The following is a 12,447-nucleotide window of genomic DNA, read 5'->3' on the forward strand; positions in this document are numbered from 1 at the left end:
TAGTCTCAACATTATCTTTAGATTCTCAGCTCCTAAAATGTGATGTCCATCTTGCTATAGCGCCACTCTACTAAGAAATCAAAAGTTTTCTGGAACCAAATTTCAAATTTTTCATTGAGCAAAAGACTGACTCCAGTATCAATCCACTTTTCATCCAATTTTGTAGAATTCTTAAGAGAATGTAATGCAAAAAAAAAAAAAAAAAAAAAGTTATTCAAGAATAGGATGAAGATGATGAAACATTTCTTTGATTCGTGTAAAGAAAACGTGCTTTTTAAAGCAAATTCTTAGGTAATCATTAGGGTCACCACCTTTGCACATATAAATCTCTCAAAAAAATCCATTTCTGGAGAATTGTTGGTTAAAGGACACCAGTTTTCAATCCGGTACCAATAGCTTCTAGAGTAAGGCAGTTTCCTAAATCAGGTAGCATTTCTCTTATCTACAAATCCTTTCTTATGCATCTTCGGAGTCCTAAATACAAGGTAAACTCTCTCAAAGGCCACTTCAATAAATGGACTGAACCCTGCAGGTATTATTATTGCAAAAAATGTATATTGCTCCAGATATGTTCAGAATTGCATACTAGGAATTTGAATTTGGAATTTTCTTCAGTAAATACATCCTTCATTTTATTTCCACTTGGAAGCATAATGTTACCTTCTTTTCCTAGGTTTCAAGTTATCAAAACCTTATTTGATTGATACTAGTTGGTACAAAAATATTTTAATGTGGTTGGAGTATCTTAATTTGTTTAAAGGTCATAGACACTTGTGTGAAGGAATCTTTGGGATTTTCATTGGCTGTTTTTTTGACAGAGCTTCCTCATTCTTGGGCAGCAGTTATAGATGGTCCAGAAATGCAGAGTAACTAAGTACAGTAAGTAAGCAAACTTGGCTGTACAGACCTCCTAATAAACAAAATGACTCACATTTAATAAAATCCTATTTTTTGTTCCTGAATTCACAAGACGTAATATATCATGGCAGATATCAGGGCTCAGAGCTTGACTGGGATTCAAGCTTCACCTCTAACATATGACTTAGGTTGATGCCAGATAAATCAGTTAACTTCTCAGTGTTCAAAGTAAGGAGGACATGTCGACTCCAAGTGTTAGTAAAGGGAGTTTCCTCTTCTGGGAACTTCCCTATACTGATGAATTTATAATCCCTATCCTTATCACTGAATAGCTTGTCCTCATAAATATTCTCATAGTGCTCCAAAACTTGTCTAGGGGTCCATAAGATTTTGACATTAAAAAGGAATCCTCATACCCCAAAAGGTTTGAGAACCACTATCTTAGAAACAAACACAAATGAACATAAGGGCCATCTAAAATAAGAGCCATTTAACATCTCTTCAGTAACCCTGGCAGAAAGGAGAAGCTAATTGTCAGGCAGCTAACATAAGAAAGTTGGTGTTTGATTTTCAGTTTCTCCTTTCCCTCTGGAATGTGGTTTGGCATATGTTGGAATATTAATGAAATGACCATACAAGTTTTTGAAGAATATCCTTCTGAAGGGACGAGTCCTCTGGAGAAAGGAGAGAATCTCTAATACAATCATCCAAATCAAAGGAGAAAGTCAAACCCTAAAATGAAAGAGAAATATAATAATTGCTAAATATTCCCTTCACACTAGACTCTGAATGTCACTTCTGTAGCCTCCAGGAGTTTACACCTCACAAGTCTTACCAAACATGAAAGTTGTTTGGGCCATAGATGTTCAGAATGGGTTGCCAAGGACAAGACTCATTATCTGAAGTTCGGCCAAGAGGTTATAACTGGCCTCGGTTAACACTCCAAACCATTTACTGAAGCACGGCAGAGTTGGAGCCTATGTTGGCAGAGAAGTATCCACACCAAAGTAATCAAAATCTTTTTTAAGTTTCACAATTCAAGGATTCAACCATTGAAAGTGCTTACAAATGAAGAGTACACTTTTTTTGTGAAGAGAAGTTGTTTACTCCACTACTGGTTATATAAAGCCAGAGTGAATGGAGCTTGTAATCCTAACGAGTGTCCAGGGTTAAAGCCACTGTGTTACCACACTTGCAGAAATTATTCCAAAATGGATACTGGAAACGCAAGATCTATAGGAAGGAAGCTTTCTGCCCAGGGGCATTTTGGTTGTCCTCTTCTGAAATCTCCAGAAGAATGTCAATTCTTTGCTTTTGTGGGCAATCTCAACTCATCCTAGGAAGCAGTGCCTGAACTTTGTATTTCAAGAGTACAAGGCAGGTGGCCTGAAGTTTTAAAGTGACCAAAATTTGAGCTCACATACACCACCAATTGTTGCGAATGTTATTGTTGCATTTTTAACTTTTCTCCTCCCAATTTTTTGTTGTACAAAAGAGCAAGTGAATTGGTCCGTTTCTGTCTTGCTGTTGGCCGATTCATACACAACATCTACAACAAATGGACAACTGTTACCCTGGAAACAGAATGGTAGCCTGCAAGTGCCATAAGTAGAGGAGTTGTCTGACAAAGAATTCATCTCACAGCAAAAGTACCAACTTTGTGACTTAGGTTTATGACATAGCTGGGGTCATAGATTCAAATCCAGCTGTCTTTTAATGGCAAGACAAGTGTTTTCTATTTCATCACAGATACAAAACCTAAGCAAAGTCCCAGTTTTCTTCTGCAAATCCCACCAATACTATATCTTAAGAAATTTCAGATCACTCTCCTACCCCAAAACCCTACCTCCCAGGAGACTAAGAGTGGGAAACTTAACAGGAGGGGCTTGAAAGTTGTCAGGAAACACTATGTCTGGAAAAAAGGAGACAGACTGATGCTTTGGTAGCACCCATGCAATTCCATGAAGCCTAGAAGTAGGCCCCAGTGTTGGGTGCATCTCTTGTAGATTTATTGGCAAACACACAAGGTGTAATAAGTTAGGGTGGGCTGTGATGGGCATTGTTGGAGTTTGTCCCCACAGGAGAACACTGGTCCTGCATAGCTGGAAGAAAGGTTCTTTCCTCTGCTTTCCTTAGAATTCTTAGCTTCTTTTCAAAACTCAGCTCAGATTCCATCTAACATAAGGGAACTTTCTCAGATGAGCCTATTAAATGCCATCTTCTTTCTCAATGATTTCATACTTACCCCCTAGGATAACCTAAGTTCTTGTACATGATTAAGAACTTAACTGCTGAATGTGTTTATATCCAGATTGCCAGATTCATTTCAATCCCTAACATTGCTGCTTAGTGAAAAACCTACCAAAAATTAAGTTTAACCCCCCAAAAAAGTAACAAAGTGTTGCACGTTCCCTATTAAGCGGGGAACTGATTAGAGCTAAGTATTGTGACTTGAAGCAAATCACGGAACCCACTTCATGCCCTTAACTTGCTATTGAGAGACTATCAGACCAGCACTTTATCTGCACCTAAGGAGAGAGGGCCCACAGGATATATCATACAGTTCTAGTAAAGATTACAGACTAGATCCTCTCCCAAAGGAAGTGAAATTAACCACTAGGCCTTCAGATCTCCCCTTTCCTCTTCTCAAAGAGTCTCATGTCTCCCTATTATACTCCCTTGTTTTGGGTTTGCCCATAATGCTGTCCCTTATCTTCTTCTTATAATGATCTGGGTCTCTGGGAAGCTGGAAAGAACTTCTAGGATCTGTTACTCATTTTACAGATGAGGCAATGAGGCAGAGATTTTCAACAATTTGGTCAAGAAAAAAAAAATGGTTGGGAAGAGAGGGCATGGCATGCTAAATGTCACACTGTATTCCTAAAAAGGTCCACTGAAAAACCTAAACATTTGCCTGTAGATGTTTGTTGTTAGAAATTCTTGTATACTCCTAATTTATTTCAAATCATAAAACATCTCTTAAAAATCCATCAATTGTAAATTAAAAATCTTTTGCCATAATAGCATCGGATCTGTAAGCTTTCCATATCATACCATGTATAGCAACATTTTCCACATGCTCAAGGCTTTGGCTTTCTCTTCAAGTGTGGTTTCCAAAAAGCCAAAACGAAAAAACAAAAACAAAGAAGTATAGGAGATTCCCAGTGTTTTTGTCACTTTTGCTAAATTCAAGGTCCATTAACTTAAGGGAAGACTAATGTCAATAGACAATATTCCCATTGGTTCAAATGTATGATAGGTCACATGTCCCCTGATACACGTATTCTAAAGCACAAAGCTACCAAATGGAGGATTCCACTTCCCCTGTGATTTGGGAATTAGTCAATCAAAAGAGAAAGGCAATGAAGCTATGAGTTAGGATATTATTAATGGGTTAGACCAGTGCTGTCAAAACTGAAGTAGGAAGATGGTCCACTAATCTGTATCCAAGGATGTCTGCAGGCCACATATTTAGTTCTAAAATTTAGTAATGTCACCAATGTCTTATTTTACTTTAAATGTTAAATATTTCCCAATTACATTTTAATTTGGTTTGACTCCATTCAAGATTGCAGCTAACCAGGCCTGTATGTTTGACACCTCTGGTCTTGTCTCTCTTTGAGTTGTTTTGGGAAAGGAAGAGATGAGACAGAGAGGGGAGGGAAAAGAAAAGACAATTATTTGTGCGTGTGAGTAGTTGAAAATTACTTAAAGCAACTTTTGGAATTCTCCCTACTATTAAGAAATGATAATTTATGTTCAATGTTGTGACTGAATCCCCAAGATGTGGTTTTTTTTAAAAAAAGGGAAGTGTTTACAAATTTTTAAGATCTCAACACTGGGATTCTTTGTTCATTCACAGCTCAATTCTGAAGAGACCTACTCCTGACTTCTTACAAAGTCAGAACAATGTCTTAAGGCACATAATATGAGTGGCCCCTTGGGGTTGGGGGAAGGAGGGCACCACTGTTTATTATTAAAACAAAACATAAATAACTAATGGAATAACAAAATAAAAGTTTATTTTATTAGAATTAGGAATGTTCTTTCCCTCTGGGCAACCTGAACAGTCCAGTTACAATGAAAATCTAAGAACATTAATTTCCACAGCACAAGGTGCTCTATGCACAAAATTACAGGGTTAGGAGCATTTAATCAATCCACCAATCTGATTGTCTTACCATCCCCACCCACCCCCAAGTGCTCTATAATGGGTTTTTTTTTTTGTTTTTTTAAGTTCAAAGGACCTCAGTAACATCAAGTGGGACTGAAGTCCCTTATCTTCTCTTTGTATCAATTTCAGTTCCTAATAGTGGTTGAACTACATTTAACACTACAGATTCAACCGTTTTGAAAATCAAAAGCCAGTCTTGGATCTGCGTATACACATATATACAATATGCATGTATATACATACACACAACCTGGGTTGTAAAAATTTACACAGAATTGGGGATCTGCCACTGAACATTTTGCTTTATATCATGAGCTCCTAGTTGGGATTTCACTGAAATCTCATCTATTGCTCAGTGCGCTGCTCAATTTTAACATGAATTTAATAAAAGAAAACAAAGAAAAAAGTTGCTGGATGTGAACTACTAACAAAGGCCTGTAGGCTGGTGAAATGGGGAAGCAGCTATAGGCACTAAAGCCAACAAGAAAGTTATTAAATACAGATAATTGACAGTTGTTAAGAATCAGGGACCAGAATAAAATGAACCACCTGATTCAGACTAACTATTGAATTCATCCACATGCAACATCCTTAGGCCTCCAATATGAAACCACAATGCATATATCTCAAAAGTAATTCTCTCTTGTTTGTTGAGGGCTATTACAAAGCACATGCTGTTTTTGGTTACTTGTTGCAAAAAAATGGATATGAAGGGAAAATTTTAAAGCTCCAACCTAAAAACTGCAGAATTAACTGGAAAGGGGGGGGAAAAAAAAACACTCCAGCATTTAAAAAATGATCCACATATATCTATGTAGCAACACTGGCTGCACCTGGAAAGACCTCAGTAAAAGAACCTTTATTCAAGATTTAAACAAAAAGTTCCTCAACCCTAATTCTAAGTGCATCTTAGGGTTGATAAGATTCTAAGCCAAAGAAAGAACTCTGGGAGAGCTCAGATCTGAAATCAGGGAAGCAAGAGTGGGATGGCCGAAGGGTGGAGAATGCGCTCTCTTAAGATGGCTTATTTCAGGAAGCAGCATAATGCAATTATATAGTGGGAGGGCCTCACACTAACAATGCTATCTGATTTTAACCAGGGGATAAAGAGCACTTACACAAATTTCCTAAAAGGAGCTATAGACATTGTAAAAACCCATGTAGGCTAAGAGGGTAGCCAACTCCTGTCCCTAAAACATATTGTGGCTAATCAATGGTCAGGGCAAAATTGCCTCATGGAGGTTACAGGGAATGAATCACTCCCTGGGTACATGACATTTTCAGGGAGAGAACAAGAGGTCCTTACAGCTCCACCTGATCTTGTCCACCAAGACCTCTGTTCTTTTTTCATTCCAATTAGTAACAAGTTTAGGGAAACCAGCCTGGTGAAAAACACCACCCCTAGAGCTGCCCAACAAGTGTGTATGCATTAAGCAGTTAGCCAGCTCTAGGACAGAGTTCTCCAGAGGGGGTGCTGCAGAGCCTCTGCATCTGCCCTGTCCCTGCTAGCTCTGGGACAAAGCTGAACACCCTAGCAGGGCTCCGCTTTCCAGGACTACTACCTTACAAGGGAATCCACAGCAATATGTGTGGATCATCTCACCACCTTTTCTTTCAAATCCAGTTTCTCATGAACTGAATGGTGGTGGTATTTTTTGGCTTGGGGTTTAAAAAAAGTCTTCAAGGCAAAGAACATTGTTTGATTTTACTGGGGAGAGGGTACCGGGTAGGAGGGTCTCTAAAGAAAGGTGAAGAGAGCCACAGCTAAACATTTTAAAAGGCTCTGAAGCAGCATTAAAAAACTGAAGAGGAGATGCTGAAGCACTTCCTGTGGGGCTGACCCTCAGCCAAATTGATGAAGCTTTCAGCTTTGGGCACAAGTGGACAAGGCTGGACAGGTAGGAGGGACTGTCAGAGGAAAACTGCCCACCCATCAGAACCCTACTCAGAGCACTCAATCCATTTGCCCTCCCCCTGCTCTGTCCACTGACCTCCTCAATGTTTTGCATGGGGAGCCAGGATTCCAGGTGTGTCGCCCACTGCCAGCAAGGGCACACCCGAGATGGGTCAGGCTGTGGACATGAGAAGCCGCAACTTCGGCAGAGGGGAACCAAACAGCTTTAGTATAGCCAGGAAGAAGTGGAGAGACCAACACGCCAGCCCCCCCCGCCCCAACCCTGGAAAAGGAAGCAAACTGAAAGAAAATGCACAGCAAATAGACATAATCTTGAAGAATTTTAAAGAATAAATATTTTTGTAATTAAACATTATGCAAACACGTGCCACGCTTGCTTTGTCCATGCATATGCGCTATATACAATTTTGAAAAATACTGTGTTGTCCTCTGGGTTTAAAAGTCATGTACAAAGTTCCTTCCCTGCTACTTGCTCCCCCCTCCCCCCCAGAGCTGGATCAGCATTGGACAATCGGGCACTCAGGGGAGAGGAGGGAGAGGAGTGTGGGAAGCAGGGGGGGAGGGGGGAGAGATCCCTCACCAAAGTACAACAAAGTGGCTGGTCTGGACATGAAAAGCAGTGTCAAGAAACTGTGTTTTAGGGTGAACTGTACTACACACAGGGAAAGAAAAGAAAGAAGAGAGGAGCCAGCTGGGGGGATGAAGCTACGGTACAAGTCCAAGTCGGAGGGCTTTTAGTGCGTCTGTCACACTTGTTGGCGGCCTAGAATACTGTTGTACAATGGTTTATCTACCTTTTTTTATTACAATATAATTTACTTAAACTTTCCGTTAACAAAACAGAATTCCGGTACTACAGACCAGCGGTGTCAGAACAGGCTTAGTGCCTCCTTTTTTGTGTTTTTTGTTTTAATTGCATGAGCACTCTAGATGGTAAAGTTTTCAGAGTTCATTGTATGCAGGGCCCTCCTCAGTCCTCGATGTACTCCCACAGGTCTTTCTCATAGCCTTCATGCACATGCTGTAATAAAACCCTTCGTCGACTCTCACAGTATCTGTGGGGGAAGGAGGGGAGAGATAAGAGGCCAGTGAGAACTCAGAGAAAAGAGGAACAAAACATTCTTCGGGTATCCTATCTACAAATGGCCTCCTAGAGCTTTCTGCTCCCAAAGGGAACCCATCTGAAGTCAGTTCTGCTTCTCCAGCACCTTCCTCCGTATGTCCTGCTGCCAGGCATCCTTAGCTTCACACTTTGCTGAGGTTTCTCCAATTCTTTTAAAACAAGATCTTCCCCCCCATAATCAACAGCACCATCATTCCCTATGACAATTCAAACCTCTGATCTGTCCAATGCTGTCCTGATATAGAGTATACTTCTCCCCACATCAAAAGGCTATTTAAACAGCCAAATTTAAAGTGTGTCTTAGTTCCTGTGCATCCTAATACCCTCTGATGCCATGTGAACTAAACAGAGTCTTGTTACCTGACTGGTTTTCCTCTTGTCTCTTCTTCCAAGTCCCTCAAAATAGACGGCTCCAGAATGGTATCTTCTTTTCCTCCCATGTATTTTTCAATTCCATTCATCATCATCTTTCCCAAGTTTACAGGAAGACTCCAGAAGCTCTTGCCCCCCACCTCTAACTGCCCACTGAGATCTTATTGGATCAAGACCTCAACCCATTCACCTGTCCCCCCCTTAGATGCCCCTCTGAAACCAGTGTGCAAAGTGTAACTTTTTTTGTTGTTCTCTCCTCTCCATACAGCACATTCTGCCTCTCATGCTATGACCTGTATTTCCCCACAATATGTCGTATTGCCTCTCTATCTCCCTCCTTCCCTTTCTCCCACCCCCAAACAGGGGAGAAACAGAATGATTTGATTATGGAAAGAATGAGTGAAATGACTGCAACCCCGCCTCCTGCAGAGGCAGCGTTCCCTCCTATCTTTGAGCCATTGCCAGAAGAAGCCGGGCAGCTGACCAAGCAGCAAGCTTGGATTGCAGCACCTTACCTGTACTTGTCTTGCACTTTCTGCTTTATGTCCTGCAGTGAATCTTGGGATATATCTCGCTCCAGGTACCCTGACAGCACCTCGGTAGCATTCTCCAGATCTGCCTGGTTATTCTGCAAGAACAATAAGAAGCCTCAGTTTTTTCTGCTTCAAAGAACTGTGAGCTCCCTGCTATTCCTCTTTACTTTCTGTTATCTTAAATCGAAAACACTGGCCTGGGCTACCCCCAAGGGCAGAACATATTACATTTAAAATCCAAGTCAATATACAGCCACAGGGCTCCCTAGTAAAAACTTGATTAACATGATCGCTCTAGGAAGTCAGTGTTTTTTATGTGCTTAAGTCCCATAGTTTCTTAGTCTGTGCATTTTCTTCTCATTAGAAGTCAACATTAGTGAGATTCAGACACAATTGAGTTATCAGAATTCAGTAGTATTTATACACTGATCAAAAACTCAGTATAAGTTGTGAGGCCATCTAAGGCTGCACTTAATTTTATTAGGAAAAAAAAAATCTTGAGTCAAGCTGGTGGGGTGTCAGAAGGAAATGAAGATGCTTGAGGTATCTTGTCTTTGGCACTAAAGGAGAAACTCCTCAAAGACAAGAACTATATTATGCTTTAACATGTTGAGCCTGAGACAGTGTCAAGCCTATAAGTCAGTCATTCAATAACTGTTTTCATGCTGTTCACTTATAAATGACAAACTCTCAGGCCTTTACTACAACCAAGTCTTCATTTCTTCTAACACTCTTCACACTTTCCATTTCAAAATAGAGAGAGAACTTGTCAGTGCTCACTTTCCCCAAATTTGTCTTAGAAATACATATCCAGAAAACAGAAAGTGTTATCTTCTATTTGACTAAACCACTGATGTTAAATAAAACATGATAAAAACAAGGTCTTTATGACAAAAATAGCACAATCTTCTTTAAAAAACAAGAATAGAAATTTACATTTTGGAGCAACATCAAACATTTCTCCTTTCTGGGTCATAAAGGAGAGGAAAACAAGATACAATTCAAAGAAGACTAGCTCTGAAATCAGATTCTGGGTTCAAATTTTGCTTTTCACATTTATTGTTTGTGAGATAATGGCAAGTCCCTTAATCTCCAAGGGTCTCAAAAGTTTCCAGTTAAGTCTTAGGAGGAAACTGAAAGTAAGAATATGTAATAATTTCAATTAAGTTAAAAGACTCCATGGCTCAGCAGTTTTAGACTGGAGTAAAAAAACTTCAAATCCTACTTATGACACACCATTAGCCCGTGACTTAGGCACATTACTTAATGTTCCAGGTCTCCTCCTTCCCCCAATACACCAATATACATGGGGTAGGTGGGAGGGATAGATGAGAGACAAAGTCTGAAGGGATTTATAACTTAATAGATCATGACAGCTCATTTCTGCAAAACTGGTGTGAAACTTAAGACAAAACCTGAGGAAAGAAGCTGAATTCAGGTTATGATTGTACATACATACTGAGTACAGTACATCAAATACAGACACGAGACGCATTTAGTAAAAACAATATTGAGATTCTGGGGCAAGAAACAGGGTTTGTTTGTTCAAGTTGGCCCCAGAAGACAAATCTGATCAAAGGCATCCAAGAACAAAATTCATCAAACCAGGTTTAATTTACATTCTATATAAGGAAACTTCAGTAGCTCCTGCCATCTCGCTGAAGGGCAGCTCTTGAGGCAACTTTTCCTGTATGTACCTTTGTCTGATCTGAGGAAATATCAAGTGTTCACTGCTAAATCATCACAAAAGGACATGAGAAGATCCTTTGGCATGAGAAGGTCCTGTGACCAAAGGGAACAGAATCTGTCACTACTATTTAGTCTCAAGGAGACTTTTCAAAAGAGAAAAATTTCCCTATCCCTATTTTCATCTGCCTCTAGAACTTGAATTTTGAACATGTTTATCAGCAAACTTTAAAGAAACATTTTGCTAAGTATTTTAATTTAACTAGTTTCTTTTGTAATTGATGGATTTCATTTTAAGATTTAGAACCGAGATTGGGATAAGGACCAGAGGCTTCCCCAAGTAAGGAAGGTGAATTTTTCCTTTTAGTTCTAAAATGATAACTGACTACTCACAGCTCAATGGTCTGGCTTCCCTCCTATCCCTCCCTCCCTCAAGGGGCATCTCCTACCTCAAAGATGATGGACTGATTATTCTTTTTGAGGTAGAAGGCGAAGACGTAAGTGTACATCAGAGTGGCACGACACTGGCACAGCACGTCCACTGCTTTCTTCAGAAATTGCACCTCGATCCAGGACATGTTGTGTTGCTGCATCTCCTCCATCTTCTGCTTCACCTGAGCATAGAGTTTGTGCTCGAAGCGGAGACTCTGCATGTGGTTCATGTAGCGATTGCAGTAGAACAAGTACCTCTGTAGGGCCGCCCGGGACCGCTGTGAATGGACAAAGTGCGTGGCTGAGCACAATGATCCTTACCATGTGCTTTATGGTCTCTGTGATGGGGCCAGAGGAAGGCAACATACTGAGACAGACAGGCAGCTGACCAAACCCAGAAGGTGGCCAGAAATTGTGCTCATGGGTGAGGAAAAGCAATTACTATTTTACTGTTTGTGAAAATTCAATGAAGGTACAACTATAAAAGGCTAACTTTTAGACTGGAGATCAATGCCATCAAAGCTCAGAAGGAAAAACAAGCAGGAAAGCTGTAGAAACAAAGCAGATACACAGAATAGAAATTGTGATTTCATCTATAATCCTTTTTACTAATTCATACATGGGAATTTAGGAGGATGTGGAGATCAGAGATGTCAAATGAAGAATAAATTTTGGAAAAGCTTCACTGAGCAAACTTAAACCTCCCGAGAGGCTCTTCCTTTGTAACAAAGTAGTGCACTTAAGTGTGAAAAAGTAGGCATGTGTCATGATTGGTCACTGCACTGAAGAGCAACTAATTGCTGAGAACCCCTGACAGCTGTGCACTGATTACATAAACCTTGCTCCTTTTTATCTTTCCCTTATCTGGGGCACCTACAGACACTTTAGCCCAAATCCCGAAACAAGCAATGCTGATGTTAAATTTAAAAATCCCAATAAACCTTCATTAGAAAGCAAAATGATCATGAACTATGTCTGTTTCCTTTGTGTATTCCTAATGTCTATAGGACCAGGGAGGGAATAGGCCCTTGATCCAGACTTGTCCAGATGAAGCAACAAAGTCACCACAGGACTCTGTCCTATGAACACATCCCAAAGCCGGCCAACTGGTCAGTCTGGAGCCAGATGGCTTTTATTCTACTTTCCATGTTTATGTCCACTAAATTGCATACAATTGCATAGCCATTCCTGAACTAGAGAAGGGAGGAAAAGGAAGAAAAGTAGCTACTCATTTTTAATGATCAAGTTCAGTGGTAGCATGCCCAGGGGACGAGGGGATCAGAAACCAGGAACCTGAGTCTCTCCCAAGGGCTAAGGGTAGCAGATGGGTTCATTGATCCCATCTGGCTCCATT

The 12,447-nt window shown here is 40.3% G+C and overlaps 1 protein-coding gene across 1 annotated transcript in view; it reads right to left on the minus strand.

The window, feature by feature from the left end:
• Positions 1 to 4,863: 4,863 nt before the first annotated feature.
• ARIH1 (ariadne RBR E3 ubiquitin protein ligase 1) overlaps positions 4,864 to 12,447 on the minus strand; it is a 76,691-nt gene continuing 69,107 nt past the window's right edge. The window contains exons 12-14 of the mRNA XM_074296269.1: positions 11,111 to 11,371; positions 8,958 to 9,070; positions 4,864 to 8,002 (exon numbers count right to left, since the gene is read on the minus strand). Coding sequence (XP_074152370.1) covers positions 7,918 to 8,002; positions 8,958 to 9,070; positions 11,111 to 11,371 — 459 coding nt within the window. The 3' untranslated portion in view covers positions 4,864 to 7,917. The remainder of the gene's footprint in view (positions 8,003 to 8,957; positions 9,071 to 11,110; positions 11,372 to 12,447) is intronic.

Source organism: Sminthopsis crassicaudata, chromosome 2, assembly GCF_048593235.1.
Source record: "Sminthopsis crassicaudata isolate SCR6 chromosome 2, ASM4859323v1, whole genome shotgun sequence".
NCBI classification, from domain to species: domain Eukaryota; kingdom Metazoa; phylum Chordata; class Mammalia; order Dasyuromorphia; family Dasyuridae; genus Sminthopsis; species Sminthopsis crassicaudata.